The sequence below is a fragment of the Apodemus sylvaticus genome, chromosome 16 (genome assembly GCF_947179515.1).
Source record: "Apodemus sylvaticus chromosome 16, mApoSyl1.1, whole genome shotgun sequence".
NCBI lineage: Eukaryota > Metazoa > Chordata > Mammalia > Rodentia > Muridae > Apodemus > Apodemus sylvaticus.
This window is the reverse complement of record NC_067487.1, coordinates 16753985-16771307: the sequence shown is the minus strand read 5'-3', so window position 1 is coordinate 16771307 and position 17323 is coordinate 16753985. Positions and strand designations below refer to the sequence as shown.

The 17323-nt window shown below is 39.9% G+C and overlaps 1 protein-coding gene across 1 annotated transcript in view; it reads left to right on the top strand.

Annotated features, from left to right (window-relative positions):
- Positions 1-1882, top strand: part of Marchf11 (membrane associated ring-CH-type finger 11) — a 99578-nt gene extending 97696 nt beyond the window's left edge. The window contains exon 4 of the mRNA XM_052159957.1: positions 1560-1882. Within this exon, the coding sequence (XP_052015917.1) occupies positions 1560-1882 (323 nt within the window). The remainder of the gene's footprint in view (positions 1-1559) is intronic.
- The last annotated feature ends 15441 nt before the right edge of the window (positions 1883-17323 follow it).

Sequence of the window (17323 nt, the reverse complement as noted above, 5' to 3'; positions counted from 1 at the left end):
CTTGAACTGTAACTTAAAGCACATTTGTTAAGCCCCCTCCTCCAACCAGACTCATTTATCCATTCTCTCCCTACTGCTGAAACTTAGGAGGAACTATTTTCACCATTTTATACATTGACCACCTATTTTTACTAAGAAAAAATGTACAGTATTTTTCATTTCATCATGCCTAGGAGAAACTTTCATCTCTCCTCACTGTGGCTTTGAGACTTGTATTATGGCTTCAAGGTTTTCATGGTAATTCATGTGGCTTTGTTCTTTTATGCCATTGCTATTGTCCACTAGATCCACACACTCTAATCACTCACTCTTTTAAGAACGGATGTTCAGATTGCTTGTGGTAATTTTGCAGTAAGCACTTTTAGTCACATTTCCCTGTGCTTTGGGGCAGCTGTGCCAAAGAGTTCAAGTGCTATGAAGAGGTGTTCACCCTCAAACGCATGGTCAGGAAATTGCACTGACAGGTATGCACCACTCCTATGCTACATACCTCCTGATGAAATGACTCTTCCCTGGCCAGTCTACTGGCTGACGTCCAATGGCATTTAGCCCTCTTGGAAGACAAAAGCACAGACACCCCTTGTTCATTGTAAGGGTTGTCTCCTACAAGGCCTCCTTTTCTTCTGTGAACATCACAGGGTAACAGTCTCCTGGAGTACAAGCTAGAATGTAAACACATGGAAAGAGTAAGCTGTGCTATGGGCATAGTGCCCACAGTGGTGATGGCTCTATGCTGCTGTGCCACATCTGGTTGACCAGCCATCAGTTTCTCCTATTGCCTTATTTCACTGGCTTGCAGCCAGCCTGTGTGGGTTTGACTCCCAGCTCTCCCACTTCCAGTTGTGTGCTCCAATGAGTTCCTTACAACATCTTCATAGCTCGGCTCTCCTGTTTGCAAAATGAGAAAAATGTTTACTTCATAAAGCTGTGGTGGGAATTAAATGAGGCACTATATATGTATGTGTATGTGTATGCATGCGTGTACATGTGTATATGTATGTATATGTGTATGTATATGTATATGTGTACATATACACACACAAAGTTATCAAGGAGTTAATGTATTCAGTAAGTCTTTGTATGGTAGCTGGAGGTAAGAGAAATACAATATTCTAACTACTGTATGTCAGATATTGCTTTTACTATTGCTTTAAGAGCAGTGGAAATGGTGGTGAGCCTAATATCTACCTCTTAGATTGTGAACTAAGCCCCGGTTCCTACCATCCTGCATGGCATACAGGTGGTACAATATCAAGGTTAAAAATGAAGCTGGTGATTGAAAGCAATGTAGACACTTCACAGTATACTGTGAGCCAGATGATGAAAAGGAATTATATCAATGACAGCCAAACTCTTCACACGCTAATCAATTATCTTTTAAAAATGAGCAACTCTACCTAGCATGGAGTAGTTTGCCATTAGCTACCCCATTTCTCGGAATCTTGTTTTCTCTGATAATGATTTGGGATGGAGATGAGGCTGTGTCTTAAATTGTTGACCTTTGTGCAAGACAACAGTTCCAACTTCAAACTATCAACAGTCATTTTTTTTTATTTTAGGCCTCATTGTGCATGAAGGAGCTGCAGTTTACAGAGTGTTTAAGCGATGGCGAGCTGTTAATTTGCACTGGGATGTATTAAATTATGACAAAGCCACAGACATTGAAGAAAGCAGCCGAGGAGAGTCTTCCACAAGTAGGACTTTGTGGTTACCATTGTCAGCTCTGAGGAACAGGAACTTGGTCCACCCAACGCAACTAACCTCACCACGGTTTCAGTGTGGCTATGTGCTGTTACATCTATTCAATCGGATGAGGGCCCATGAAGATGTATCAGAAGATAACGGCTCCGGGGAGGTCGTGATGAGAGTGACGTCTGTGTGACAGATGCACATGGCAGCAGAGTTTGGAACCCTGCACATTTCGGAATGTAATTGCAATGAATGGCGAAACCATAGCACTTCTAATTGTACATCCATGAACTTTTTAAAATCTATGCTTTTTATATGAACATTTGAATTGCAAATACATTTTTCTGAAAAAAAAAGAGAAAAAGAGTTTGTCTCCTTGTTTGCTTTGTGACTTGTCACATCTTTTTAAAGTTAGTTACTTATATTGTCATATATAGCATTTAACCTATTTGGTCAAAGGAATAATGAAAGAAATCATTAAGACCTATGGTATTTTTCTTGCTTATTTTAAATATATGTGTGTCAAAAATTTTGCCTCATGCATTTTCCGGTACAGCAAAACGGGTCAGTTCAGAATGCTGCAGGCAGGTTCCAGAGAGCCACAGCCTCCAGATACTCCAGGAAACCAACTGGGGCACCTACCTGCACCTCTCGATCGGAAAACTTGCAACAGCAAATATCTGTGCCAAGGATTGCAAGTTGTAGGCATTATGGCTTGCTTTTCAACTTCAGAATCCACTCAGGGAGTGTCCAAGGAAGAAGAAGGACACTGTTAAAATGGTTAGCTTCCTGTCCATGTTAGGTAGGCATCCCAAGCACATGGAGTCTGAAAAGCTCGACTCACCAGATGCTCAGGTTCTGTAATCACAGACACACAAGCCAGCCTCTTCACATTGGCACAGCCTAATATGCTATCATCATTACTTAGTGTCTCGAATTCTTAATCAGATTTTCTTCTTATAAAAAGCATATACACCTTCCTAACCATCTAAATGCTACTCCATTGGCTAAATGAAATTCTGAGGACTATCTTAACCTCCAAGCAATGAAGATCTTTCTGTTCCTCTGGAGAGACCAGATTTTTTTTTTCTTTTTTTGAAAAGAAGAAAAAAAATTCAAGCCTTTGACTTCTCAGAAACAGGTTCTAACTAATGGTAGCTGGAAATTATGTATAATTCATCCTTGCAATGAAATGATTGATGAGTATTACAGGGCAATAACGAAATGTACAAGGAGGTAGGCAGGCATGCATAGACATCAGTGTTATACCTGTTGAAGTTCACAGATCTCAAGGCTGATGAAACAAAGCACTCTCTATTCTGCTTCCTAAAAACAATGTGGGTGTCATGGACAACATTGCTGTTTGTGTATATAAGTATGACCATAGTCACTCCACAGGAAATTCTCTCCATTTTGGAAATCTTATTTTTCCAGTTACAAATCTGTGTTACAAACAAGGAAATGGGGAGAGTTTCTAGAAATGTGGGGAATGATTTAGAAAGCTACGTGTGGAGGAGGGCTCCTGTTTTTTTTTGGAGGGAGATCCAGGGAGTGAAGTTATCAGAATTCTACTTCACACAGAGGTTGTTCGTTTCCATCCGATGTTTAGTCCTGGGCAGTTTAACAGCACATCATCTAATGGGGAACAGTTTGGTTACTGATGGTATTATGCCAGTATGGAACACCGTGTTACTGAGACCTTATCAATAGTTCTTCAGCACATTTTAGACTAACAGTGTGCTCCAGCATACAGCAAGGCTGCCCTCTGAGGGACTGTACAGCGGTAAATTTCTATTAATACCCTCACAGGGAAAGGACCCTGGGTTGAGACATTCTCTGCAATACGTGTGTGTGTGTGTGTGTGTGTGTGTGTGTGTGTGTGTGTGTGTAGCACAGGAGGGTGATCTGTGAGGATGAGAATGCCCAGCGCTATGGTAAGCCTGACTGTGCCCCACCATGAGTCACTGTCTGCTTTCTATGTGTAACCCTTACCATTGTCACTGATATGCATACACAAATATACTCACATATGTACACATACACATGTATACATACATACATACACATATATACACACATGCACACACATAAACACACACAGAGAGAAAGAGACTAATGTTGGAATAAGAAAATTATGAGAATTTCCACACAATGTATCACCAATGAAATAATTGCATAGAAAAATGTGGTAAGTATGTGTGTGCAGCACAAGCATGTGTATAAAGAGAGATTTGAACTCACTGCTTTAAAATACATAAAAACCTTAAAATCTTAATATCATCACACAGATTATTATGACAGAAACAGGTTTTCAATTTCAATACCATAATTCAAACTAAATCTTCAACACGGAAAAATAGTGGTAATTAGGAAAATGAATTAGAAATATCTTAAATTATTATTTTCAAAATCACTTCCAGAATGATAAAAGCCCAGAGCCCGAAAGCAAGTTGTCTCTTTTGAATGAACGACCTTAAATGTGTTTGTAAGTGCTGGGCACTGTTAGCCACATGAACTGAGGCACTGGGACATGAGCGATAAAGACCTTTGGCCCTGCATTGCACATGGTAGTTCCAGGTGAGAGGTGGCAGCTCTGAGGGGCAGGAAGGTGGAAGAGTTTTTCATGAGGCACCAGGAGAGGTTGTCACTGGGATATTATAAAACCTGGCTCCTGCAGCCTCAGTGGACATCTGAAAATCAGAGGAGAGGTGCAGGGAACACTCTAGAAGGAAGAGGACATGTTACCAAAGTAGGTGTACTGTCTGTAGGGGAATGCAGGGTGCAGGTCAAGACATGGTCCCTCCTAACCAGTTGACTTAAGAGTATGGGTCTGAATGCCACAAGGATGAATGAGTAAGAAATAAGACATGGCAAGACTAATTCTTGGGCACTAGTGTCCTCTCTGTATCCATCCACTGCAGTAAGGGGTATAAGACAACAGAGATACCAGAGCACCATATTGGCTAGCCATGTTTCCTTCCTCTCTTCTCAGGAGGCATCACAACCAGAGTTCAGAGAAGAAAAGCAGCTCACAGTGTCTTGAAATTGAAGACAGCTTCTTCATTATTACAAGTTCCTCAAACACGTCAGAGTAATTATATTTTGTCATCCAAAATTTCTTTAATAAAAAAATTATTTTTTATTCTCTATATTGCACCAACTAAATATATGCCAGAATAGAGATTGGATTATTGGTAAAGTTTGTGTCTCACACAGGCCTTATGGTCTCTCATTAGTAGCACACACTGGAAGGCAGGGTGGGGTTGGGAGTAGGGAGCAGAATGGGAAGGAGGTGATGGAGGGGAGGGGAGGGAGTGAAGGAGAAACTGACAGGAGAAAAACAAAGGGTATAAATGTTTAAAGGCGGGGAGTTGGGAAGCTGTTTCTGAATGGAAGACCTCAAGAGTTACTAAATATGACTGAAAAGCAAGATGAAGACCAGAGAAGCATCCACAAAGGTTAGCAGTAAGCGGAGCCTTGGCGCTTCGAGCAGAAAGAGATTGCAGTACAATTTCAGGTGAAAGAAAAGCCTAAGGACTAACCGTGAACTACAGTGCTAAGCAGAAGGCAGCAGTTTTCTCAAGGCTGGGCTAGCATCATCTCCTTCTGTTGTTCTCTTTGATACAAGCTCCTTTCGCCTATTTCTTCACTTCAGATGAGCTCTCCATCAGCCTGTGTAAGCACTTTAGGAAAGGAGCCAGAATGCCAAGCCAAGTGTGACTGAGAAACTAAAACTGCAGAACCTTAGGGAGCTGCTCTTTATTTACAGGCTTCCCGCAGAGGGCCAGGAGGAAAGGACTTCCTGTGTGCACTTAAGCTTCAGTTCCAACAGGAGGCAAAAGCAGAGGCAATTAAAACGTCGCTTCCTGAAAGCAAATCAAGGTTCCTTTACCCGATGGATCCCATTTCCTTTTCTCTTTTCCTAGTCTGTTATTAAATATTTCCTTAAGAATTTTATGTATTTTTGTTTTGATTAAATCTACCCTCATCTTCCCCCTTTAGTTACTCCCCTATTTCCCATACCACGATTGCATCCCAACTTCATATGATCTTTTTAAAAGAAAAAAAATACCCCAAACAAACCATGGATTCTGTTTAGTGCTCTCTGGATTTGTATATATGTAGGGCCATGTACTGGAACATGGGCAGACTTCCAGGGACAGCATCCCTGAAGAGAACTGACTCTGCCTCTCCCAGGAGGCATCACATGCCAGTAGCTCCTCAGCTAGGGGCGGAACTAAGTGACTCCTTCTATCATCCAGACTGGATTTTGTCTGGCTTGATCTTGCACAAATTTCTTGCATGCAGTAAGAGGCAAGGCATCTGATAGTCACTTTAGTCAAGCCAAAGCCCTTCCTCTTAAAACTCTGACACCCCCTCCCATTGCCCTGATCACAGGAATTACATTCCTGTACTTAGTTTTTCAGACCCCAGAAGTTTGACGCCATCTCTTGATGCTCCATTTGTCTCCATATTCAAGCACTCAGCTTATTCTAAAACATTCTCCTCAGATCTAATCACTGAAGACCACCACCCTGCTGGTCTAAGCTTCCATCATCTCTAATGGAGACTGTTGCCAAGAGCTCCCAAAGGCCAATTGTCCTGGCTCCAAAAATTAATAATCACGTAGGACATCAAAATGTAACTGGGTCTCAAAATAGTGTTTAATACAGCTTATTAGTTAAAATGAAAACAGAATTCACAATGAAAGCCCTCAATGCCATAACCCATGTCCTTGACAAGTCATGTGAAGCCATGTAGAGATTCAGACATACACAGAATTGCTCCATGTAATTATGGAGACATAGTCTAGAATGATGTTCCTCCAACCCAGAGAATTGTTGCACTATTAACAGCCCATACCAGAAAGAGTCAAGGAAGGATGCTCTCTGAGTGATTCAGAGCAAATGAGGCCCCAGTAATTCCCTGACTTGAACTTGTGTCCTCCAGCACTGAGACAGTGAACTTGTAAGGTTTTAAGCCCCACAGGTTTTGGTACTTTTTTAAAAACAGCTTCAGAAAACCAATATACTCTTTCTCCCCAGTCTTCTAGTAAACTGAACAGCAGAGACATCATTTCAGAATGAAAACTGAGCATACTATTCTCTGTCATACAAATTTCCCTGGTGAGGGCCCATCTCACTGAGAAGGCAGTGACTGTTCTTACAAAATCCCATGAGGACCTGCTCCTGGTGGTACTTTCTCCCTCCTTTCCACTACCCTTTCTCTTTGCTTGGCCTGGCTTTTGTGGATTTCAAACCTGTCAAGAGCATCTCTGCTTTAGACGTCTGTGCTCTGTAGATGAAGGCCAGTGTACTCTTTCCCATACGTCCCCATGGTATCGTGCTGTTGCTTCTTGTCACAAGCTCCTCTCAGACCTCTGTAAAAATGGCACCATCCCCTCATTCTCGGTTTTCCTTTCCTTGGAGAACATTGGCCACTGAGTACAATATCCACTGAATACAATATATACCTATCTGTTTCTTACTATGTTCTATTGCTAAAGCACAAACTCCATGAGCCTGGGCTGTGTTTCATTTACTGCTGCTCCCAAGATGCACAGAAGAAGGAAAGGTAGGACATGGGTTTAACTTCTGATTAAATCAGGATGTTGGTGGGAGGGGTGCTTAATAAATGAATCTGTTAGAAAAAAGGTTGCATGGCATGTAGGGATCAGAGAGATTGTCAGAGGTTCAAAAATCAACTGAAGAAGAGAAAATGCAGAAGACTGTGAATTAAAGGATTGCCTAGAACATCAAGTCAAGAGTTAATATCATGAACTAAGAATTCGTGAGGGGATCAAAATGTGTATGTCTATGCTTTTGATTAAGCATAATGTCCCTGATCGACCTGCTTATACCATTAAGCACACATCTTTAAAAATAATGAAGTTTTATGGACAATTTTAAATCAAAATAAATCAGCAAAATATGCTCACTAGGAGACCGAAGAACAGACACCTACCGCTGGCCAGGCAGAGTAATCTTCATTACACCATCCCTTCAGCTGCACACTTGTGTAATCTTCATTTCCTTCTCCACCCCTCCCCTTTCTCCACTCCACCCCTTTCTTCAACACCGTTACCCCATTACAAGCACCTACAAATCACAATTCCTTGGTTACCTCGACGAACTCTTTCTGACTGCCATCATTTCAGAAACAAGGAAGAAACCATATAGGATATAAGTTATAAATACTCTCAGAGGATTCAGGCCTGAAACAAAGTCATGGCCTTTAGGAATACATTACGATAAGTCTGTCTGCAGGCTCCTAGCGAATATGATTAAAAAAATACTATATGTAAGGTTGAAATGCTCAAAGAATTAAAATATTTTATCCCTATATTTTTATATTTAAAGTTTATCTATTGCAAAGTGTATACACACACACACACACACACACACACACACACACATATATATGGAGAGAGAGAAAGAGAGAAGAAGAAATGGAGAGAGGGAGATAGAGGAGAGATGGAGAAAAATGGAGAAATAGAGATATAGAGAGACTTGGGGCCCACTTTTCAGTTTAATAAATGGTTCTTTTAAATACTTCTTTGCCCTATAAATAACTCAGCATGGACTTTCATGCACTTGATTGGCCATTCTTATCCCACAGCTGACTTGATTTCCCATTCCTTATAGATTCTAGCATAGTCAATCTCAAGGGAAATAAAAGTATAGTAATAAAATAGATTCAAAACCAAACAAAATATTGCCTATGGCAGAAAGCCTTAAAGAAGGGGAAATGTTGTATTATGCTTTATATCTACACATGGAAACTAGAAATGGGGAAACCCATTAATTAGTAGTTCAATAAACTATTTTTTTCCAAGTTATCAGTCACTCCCCTTGAAATTTGCAAAAACTTTCTTAAAGTATTTCAACAATTTCAACATTAATGTCTATACTTTCTTCTCAGCATCTAAATGTAGAGTACCCTTTACAAGTGTAGGGAGGAACAGCCATCCTTGCAGACAAGAGAAGTGGCAAATGGTAGAAGAACAACTTGGGAGAAAGTGCAGCATCCTTTGATCACCAAGTCAAACTTCACTGTTTGCTTGCATCTGAGAAAATTACCGGGAGTGCAATTCTAACTGCAGTTTTTGTTTCTTGCCCAGGACAATTATACTTCAACAACATCTGTTCCACCGGAGATCGACAGGCACATGAACAATTTGCATCAATGTCCTTTCAAATAAAAGCAAATTAAATTTACAGACAGAAGTTCAAGTTAAAAATGTCCTTCTAGTCTGTTCTTTTACAAAACCAACCAAGCAAACAAACAAAAACACTCTCAAAACTACCATTTATATTCACCTCATTCTGTCATTGGAAGAACTAAGTTCAATCAAGATGTTAAGTTAAAATTTTCTTTTGTACCTTATGACACAAGTCATAAGTGTTTGAGAACATTAGTATTAGAACACTTATTTCCAATTATAGCTCGAGATGCTTCTTTCATATGTAATGACTTTATGGACTAAGGTGTGGATGGGCCTGAAAGTACATTACTGAAACTCAAGCAAATGGGTCTGTGCCCTGCTTGGAAGACATGTGAGTAATGGTGACTGTTGTTGGGGCTGGACGTGAAGGTTCTGTGGACCCTCAGACACTGCTCTCAAGATCGGATCAAAGACTAGTTCTTTTAGAATGAATCTACTGATTACAGTGTTCTACAGGACAGAAAAGCAATCGTTAGCTCTAATCATGTTCACTTTTATTAGATGGCCTCTGCCAGAAGAGTAGAAGTTCTTAGGGGAAAGAGGAAAGATGATAGCTATTTGTCACTATCTGCAGAAATGTCACCATCAGAGTAAAAGATTGGGATTGTGCTCAAAGGTTTATTCTCCAAATGTCTGGTGTCTGCTTTGTGCTTCCAGTCACTGAGCCAAATCTAATTCTCATCCATCCTGTTTACTCTTTAGACCCACACTGGATCAATTCTGGATCTGTTCAGAGGTGTGCAGAAAGTCTGGGTCCTATCCCAGTTTAATGAACTTAGTCCAAGCTGACAGTATTAAACTCCATCAGTAGTCAAGACTAAAAAAAATATGTTACTACAATCTTTATAAATTTTATAATTGGCACAGTAATTTTACATGTTTGTGATGTGCCGGGTGGCTGTTTGATGCATGTATATAGTATGTACTGATGAATTTGATTATTTGTAATTCCATAAACATTTGTTCATATTTGGGGGAAACCTTCAAATGTCTCTTCTAGTACTTTATAGATGGTGTAATAAATTGTCAAATATCGTTTTAGAATCTTAGACTTACTCTTCCTATCAAAGCGTACTTTGGGACTCCTTATTCAAGTCCCCTGTCTATCTTTCTCCTCCTCCATGTTGTAAATATTGTGATTATTCTTCTACTCAATATTTTGATGAGATCACTCTAATTTCACATATAATTGAGGATGGGCCATAGTTGTTTTTCTGTGTTGTTCATTTCTTTTTTAACTTTTTATTGATTCTTTGTGTGTTCTACATCATGTCCTGCTTATCTCTCAGTTCCTTCACATCCACCCTTCGCCCTTGCAACCTCACCCCAAAATAAAACACATAAGCAAATAACAACAACAAAACCGAAAACATCTCATTATGGAAGCTGTAGTTTGTCACAATGTGTCTTACAATACATCCCACTGTCCACACATCTTCACTTGCAAATGTACATTGCAATGAGTCATTAGTCTGGTTTGAAATCACTGGCTTCTGTCAAACAATCAATATTAGATCCTCATCTGAACTCCTTCTGGTTATCCTGGTCTTGCCCTGTGTCATGGAGATCCCACAGCTTTGGAACAGCCCGACTGGCCCTTTCATGAGTCCTAACAGTTTACAGATAGATGATACATATTTTAGGGTTGGCCAATTTAGAGCCCTGGAACTGAGTCTTAGTGTTAGCAGAAATGGTTAGTGCACCAGCTCTTCTCTTATTGGCACCCCCAGTATGAGCTCTCCAGCACTGCTCTAGGGATGCCACCTGATGGGATGCCACCTGATGGAATGCCACCGTAAGCAGGAGGCAGGGTCAGTTCTCCCACATTCACATCCTCAGGGCTGGCTCATCCATATCCCTGTGTGACTCATTACTTTAAAACACAGTTTTCTCCAGTGACATCCATGTAGCCATAACGAGTACAACTTTATTCTTTCATTTTTAATTTTAACTACAAATATAATTACATCATTTTCCTGTTTGTCTCTTCTCTCTAAAGTGTCTCATGTCCCCCTCCATAGGTCCCTATCAAAATGAATGGTTTTTTTCTTTAATTACGGTTGTTGCCTTAACACAAACATTGATATATATATAGATGTATACATATATACACTGTGTGTGTGTGTGTGTGTGTGTGTGTGTGTGTGTGTGTGTGTGTGTACTGGCTGGTTTTGTGTGCCAACTTGACACAAGCTGGAGTTATCAAAAAGAAAAAAGCCTTCCTTGAAGAAATACCTCCACTAGATCCAGCTATAAGGCATTTTCTCAATTAATGATCAAGGATAGGAGGGCTGCTTGTGGATAGTAGTAGAGGATCCAAGGCTGGTAGTCCTGGGTTCTATAAGAAAGCAAACTGGGCAAACCAGGGGAAGCAAGCCCATAAGAAAAATCTCTCCATGTCTTCTGCATCAGCTCCTACTTCCTGAGTTCCAGTCCTGACTTCCTTTTGTGATCAACAGCAGTGTTGAAGTATAAGCTGAATAAACCCTTTCCTCTCCGACTTGCTTCTCAGTCATGGTGTTTGTTCAGGAATAGAAACCCTGACTAAGACTCTCTCCCTCTCTCTCTCTCTCTCTCTCTCTCTCTCTCTCTCTCTCTCTCTCTCTCTCTCTCTGTGTGTGTGTGTGTGTGTGTGTGTGGTGTGTGTGTGTGTGTGTGTGTCCATAGATAACCACAGTTTAGTGATGCTCATATGATTTTAGGTCTGGCCATTTTTTATTGGATAACCAATTAGGGAGGTTCACTCATGAGGAAGACTATCTTTCTCTCAGTAATCATTAATTACCCATAGCTCATCATCTTGTGGTGGGATCCCATCCATACTGGCAAGTCAAGTAAGAGGAATTCTTATTGTTCAGGTCTTATTTGGGTGGCCATATTGTTGATATTGCAATAGATGCACAAATATTTTAGGAAATAGATATAGTAGAAGATAAGTTTCCATATGAGTTTTTGAGGGTGTTAAGAGGCATTATTTCTCCTTTTTATTCCCTCCTATACCCTGCCCTCTTTCTCTCCTCCCAAATCTCACTCCACATCACCTATTAACCTGGGTAACTTCTGTTATTTTTTTTTAAATCTCCCTGCACTTTAAAGCCAGCCACAAAGACCTTGTAGTCATTTCCTGAAATCCAAGAGCATTTCAAGTTAAGTACATGAATCTACAGATTCAAATAACGTCCCCAAATGATAGGAAAGATCTGACATTTGTCTTGCTGAATCTGGATTACCTCACTCAGAATGATCATTCCCAGCTCTATCTATTTATCTGTCAATTTAACAATTTTTTTCTTATGGCTGATTAATATTCCATTGTATGAATATACTACATTTTCACTATCCATTCATCAGTTGAACATCTGAGCTATGTCCATTTCCTCGATATTTTTAATAGATGAGTAATGAAATGCGTGAACAGGAATCCCTGAGGTAGTACATTGTTTTTGAAGTGTCTGTTTAAGAGTGATACATCTGGGTATATGGTAGACATATTTTTGGCTTTTTGAGAAAACTTCACACTGATTTCCAAAGTGGCTGCACCAGTTTATACTCCCACTAGCAGTGAATAAGCTTCCTCTTTTCACCTCATATATGGTTGTCTCTCCTAGAAATGGCTGCATAAACAAGACTATGATAATAGCTTATCAATGGACATGTTAACATGACAGACAGGTTTTTTGAGGGGTACCACCCATAGACAAAGTACTATAGGCAACTAATGACTCTTGAAAGAGAATTGTCCTCTCCCAGGGATGAGCCTCCTTATTGGATTTCTAATGCAGAGTGATCAGTCTTGAAACTATAAACACACCATCAGGAAAAATGGATATAGGATATAGGATATGTGTGTCATGTAATGTACCTATACCTATGCCTACGCCTATGCCTACACCTACCTATACCTATAACTATACCTTTACCTATACGTATTCATGTTAAAGTGGGACTGTGATATGTAGATATATAAGTTATATAACACATATATACACATATAAATGCATGTATCAATAAAATTAAGTAAAAAGAATGTATAAATGTAAGAGTACAGTGGACATAGGAGGTGTTTGAAATCGGGTCACTAGGAAGGGCTAGAGGGCAGAAATGGAGGGGGAAGTGATGTAATTCTATGAAAATTGAAGTTATATTTAAACTACATATTAAAAAGAAAGCTTTCATTGTATTTGATCCATCTCTTCTATTTTCTTATTATACAATGAAGATCATAATTATAAACTTTAAAGTTTTTTAAATCATTAAAAGAAGTGATTTAAATATTTAGTATATAATATGCCCTTTATTGTAGTTATTATGTACTTGTGCTACATGGATGATGGAGGTTTGTGAGAGTTTGAGTGATCAGGATTTCAAGTATCACTTGGAGATATGTGCATGGCCAGGAGATGACCTCACCTTCCCCACAGTGAGGAGTCAAAGGCTTTGAATGTCTCTGAAGATCGTCAGCTGCTTGGAAGCCTTTTGTCTTCTCTGTTAACTATACAAACTGGGACCTACTAACTAAATTATTCATTCTCAAAAGCTAACTTCCTTTTCCTCTGTTTTCTGATTCTTTTGAAGGATTCCCTGTCTAAATTTCTTGTCCTTGCTTCCTAAATCACTCGTCAACTTCACCAGACAAGCCTCTTGCTAGGTTAGCCATTCTCCATCACAAAGCAGAGCATTCTTACTTTGCATTTAGCTACCTTTCAAAGCTGGCCCTTTAACTGGGAAGCAGAGTTCTTCTGGTTCAATCCATTGTATCTATGCTTGTTTACTGACACAATCTAGGGCTGTAATTCACTTCCATTCTGAGGGTGGAGTGCTCTGGAGCATCAGTGCATGTCTGACACTCAGCTTGTTGCTTAGTAACACTTAGCTGGAAGTTCATGAATAGTGTCCATGCCATTTGATTGGCTTTAGGACCACACTAACAGTCTTCATAATCACCCTTTCATGACTATTATTGGGTAGAAGCCAAAAAGAGAAAAAGAATGTCATGTAATACAATGTGAGTAGTGGTCTATTCAGGGAGTCACTTCCTCTTTATCTCCCTCCCATATAGTCATTCATATATACATGCACACACACATACACATACTACACACAGACATGCATATGCACACACACATATATACACAGATGCACACTTACATATACATGCACACACATTCACACACATATACATATATGAATATACATTCACATACACATATATGTACATGCATACATATGTATGCACACACATTTATGTACACACATTTATATGCACACTCACATTTACATGCACACACATATACAAATTCAAACAAGCACACAAACTCACACTTACATGCACACACGCTCCACACACATACTCTCATAGTACACTTCTCAGTCTAACCACTCCAAAATTAGTTCAAAAGAGAAGTCACGCATCATCATCATAAGATGTTCTCAGAGTACTCTACTTGGTAGAGCAGAGGTGTGGATAGTGACCCTCTACACTCTTCTTGTAGTCCTTTCTCTGTTGAGGTTGATGAATTAGATGCTTCATAAATACACACACACACACACACACACACATACACACACACACACACACACACACACACACACACACACACACACACACATATATATATATATATATATATATATATATATATATATATATATACATTCGAGAGTACCTCCCCCAAAACTAAAAATCATGAGAATTAAAACCATTTGATCAAGTAAGACCAAAATGCAGAGGGGGGGCTGGAGAGATGGCTCAGTGGGTAAGAGCACCGACTGCTCTTCTGAAGGTCATGAGTTCAAATTCCAGCACCCACATGGTGGCTCACAACCATCCTTAAAGAGATCTGATGCCCTCTTTGGGGCTGGAGAGATGGCTCAGCAGGTAAGAGCACTGACTGTTCTTCTGAAGGTCATGAGTTCAAATTCCAGCACCCACATGGTGGCTCACAACCATCCGTAAAGAGATCTGACGCCCTAGCTAGTGAGATGGCTCAGTGGTTAAGAGCATTGACTGCTTTCCCGAAGGTCGTGAGTTCAATTCCCAGCAACCACATGGTGGCTCACAACCACCAGTAATGAAATCTGAAGCCCTCTTCTAGTGTGTCTAAAGACAGCTACAGTGTACTTACATATAAGAATAAATAAATCTTTTTTTAAAAAAAGGCAAAATGCAGAAGGATTTGCTTTCTGTGTTGCTTAAAACTCCAGCACTCTTCAGTCTTTAGTGACAATGGACATTCTGCCGTTATATCACAGGTAGAGCAAACCATTCCGAAAATGATGCAGAGACTCCATCTGGAATCAATTGTTTGAAATGTTCAACAAAACTCTCCTTCTCTTTGGAATGTTCCAGTCCCATAAATAGAGTTAAGATTAAAATAACTCTCCAATATCTGCTGGCTGGAAAGTGGTGGGGAAAGGATGTTCCAACATAAAGAATTCCTGGAAAATATTCTTGTATATTATGCGGTTTGTCCGTGTGGTTCTTTCTACCCTTGTACCATTTTTTTAAAGTTGTCCCTACCTTGAATGGGATTAGCAGTTCATTTCTTTTTTTAAATAGAGTAATAGAGTTTATCCCCAGAGAGAACAGACAGCACCAGAAGGTACAAATGGAATAATCGGTCATCAGATGGGCATCTAAGTGTCACCTCAGCCTCAGTCTCAGCATGGTGCTTTATGTAACATGAGGAAAATGAAAAATTAGACCAAAAGAGCCATTCTTTTGGAGGGCATGGGAGGTGTTTAAGATTGAAAGAGAGAAAGTGATATAATACAGTACTCCTGTATAAGAGTCTAAAATATAATTCACTATAAATAAAAAAATTAATAAAATCAGATCCATTCTTTTTCTTCACAGATTTGGCCTATAAGGTTCCTGTAGATTGAATTTCTGAAAGTGGTTTGTCAGAACCATCCTTGAGTTCTATTAGGTACAAACTTTAGGGTGTTAATAATGGGCCAGAAAGTGATTTTCAAGGCACCAAGAAAAATACACTTCCTATTGTCAAGTAGCTGTCTCTACCTACAACTCACAGGTTCACATCTCCTCAAGTCTCTTTTGATTCAACCTAATTAGAAACAACTGGATCCAGTGTTATTTTCTGTCTGGCCAATCTGCAATTAGATTTCCTGTGTTCTTCAGATGGAGTGACCTGCTCATATTAGCTCTTAATGGGCCCTGTCCCATGGGCAAGCAGCATGTCTGACTTTTTTTTTAACCACTCAAGCTGAAAGATAACGCCTGGCTCTTATGTTTCTCATCTTTGAGACATGTAACATTTTGACTTGCTATCAATTATCTATACTTAGTTTGATGCTGTGCCCTTGTACGGTATGGACAAATGGATCTGTTTTTAAGGAAAAGCTTCAAATATCACAAAGGGTGGTAGAAAAATCCACTCACAAAGGAAGGATATGAATGTTTCAGTTCTCCCAGTTGTCAACTCAGAATCCTCATTCTGAGCCAGAGTTAAACACGATTCTCTTGTATCGTAAGTTAATGGCAGACAGTTACCTGAGACCATTCTCTGCCCCTTCCCTTCTCCATTATTCCAGGTTGATGTGCAAATTGGGTCATAACTACTTTTATAGACAGGAATGAACATGCTTCCCATATATAATCCAATTTAACTCTAAAAGCTCTCCAGATTAGTGACATATTACCCATTTATGAATGGCCATCGTAAAATCACACAGTTGTTTTACTACCTTTGTTTTTGTATTTATCGCATTCTGAGTTTAGATCCGAGCAACATCTAAGTCTTCTTTAGCTCCTTCATAGAGAATAAGGACATCCCTTTAAAGCTTCCCCTAGTTATTCCTGTGGTAAGTACAAGATCCATGGATAATAGGCAATGCTGTACTCTTGAGGCAGCAACATCACTGAACCCCTGACGTTTAGCAAGTCCCAATTTTATTCTCTAAAAGGGAAGCTTCAGGTGTTGCTGTGTCTCCTTAGTTGTTTGCTTGCTTAAGTAGCAGCAACCACATCCCTTTCAGGGTGATGCTCTGGGAAAGAGTGGCAGGCTGAGAAATCTTCCATGACAAGTCCAGAATTTGACCTGAAGAAGCCAACTCCCATTATACAGTCATTTGGACAAAGCAGCCAGGCAGATTACCCACCCACTATCCGCCCCCCACCCCAACTCCCAAATCCATCTGCTTCATCTTCCTGGCAGCTATGGTGTCTGTAAGGACTGCGGTGAAGTGCTTCTTACTCTGTCTCAGGTTTCTCATGAAAGTCATGGTCTGGAATAATCCTGCCCCAGCCAAGAACTTGTCATCTTCACAGAAGGTGTTCCTGACATTGGTCATTTGTTCCCACTGACCATAGCATTTCTAACTATCCTATAAAAGCTGCTAAATCAGATGCCACAGAAAATGCTCCTGGAACAGATCCTATGGCTTTGT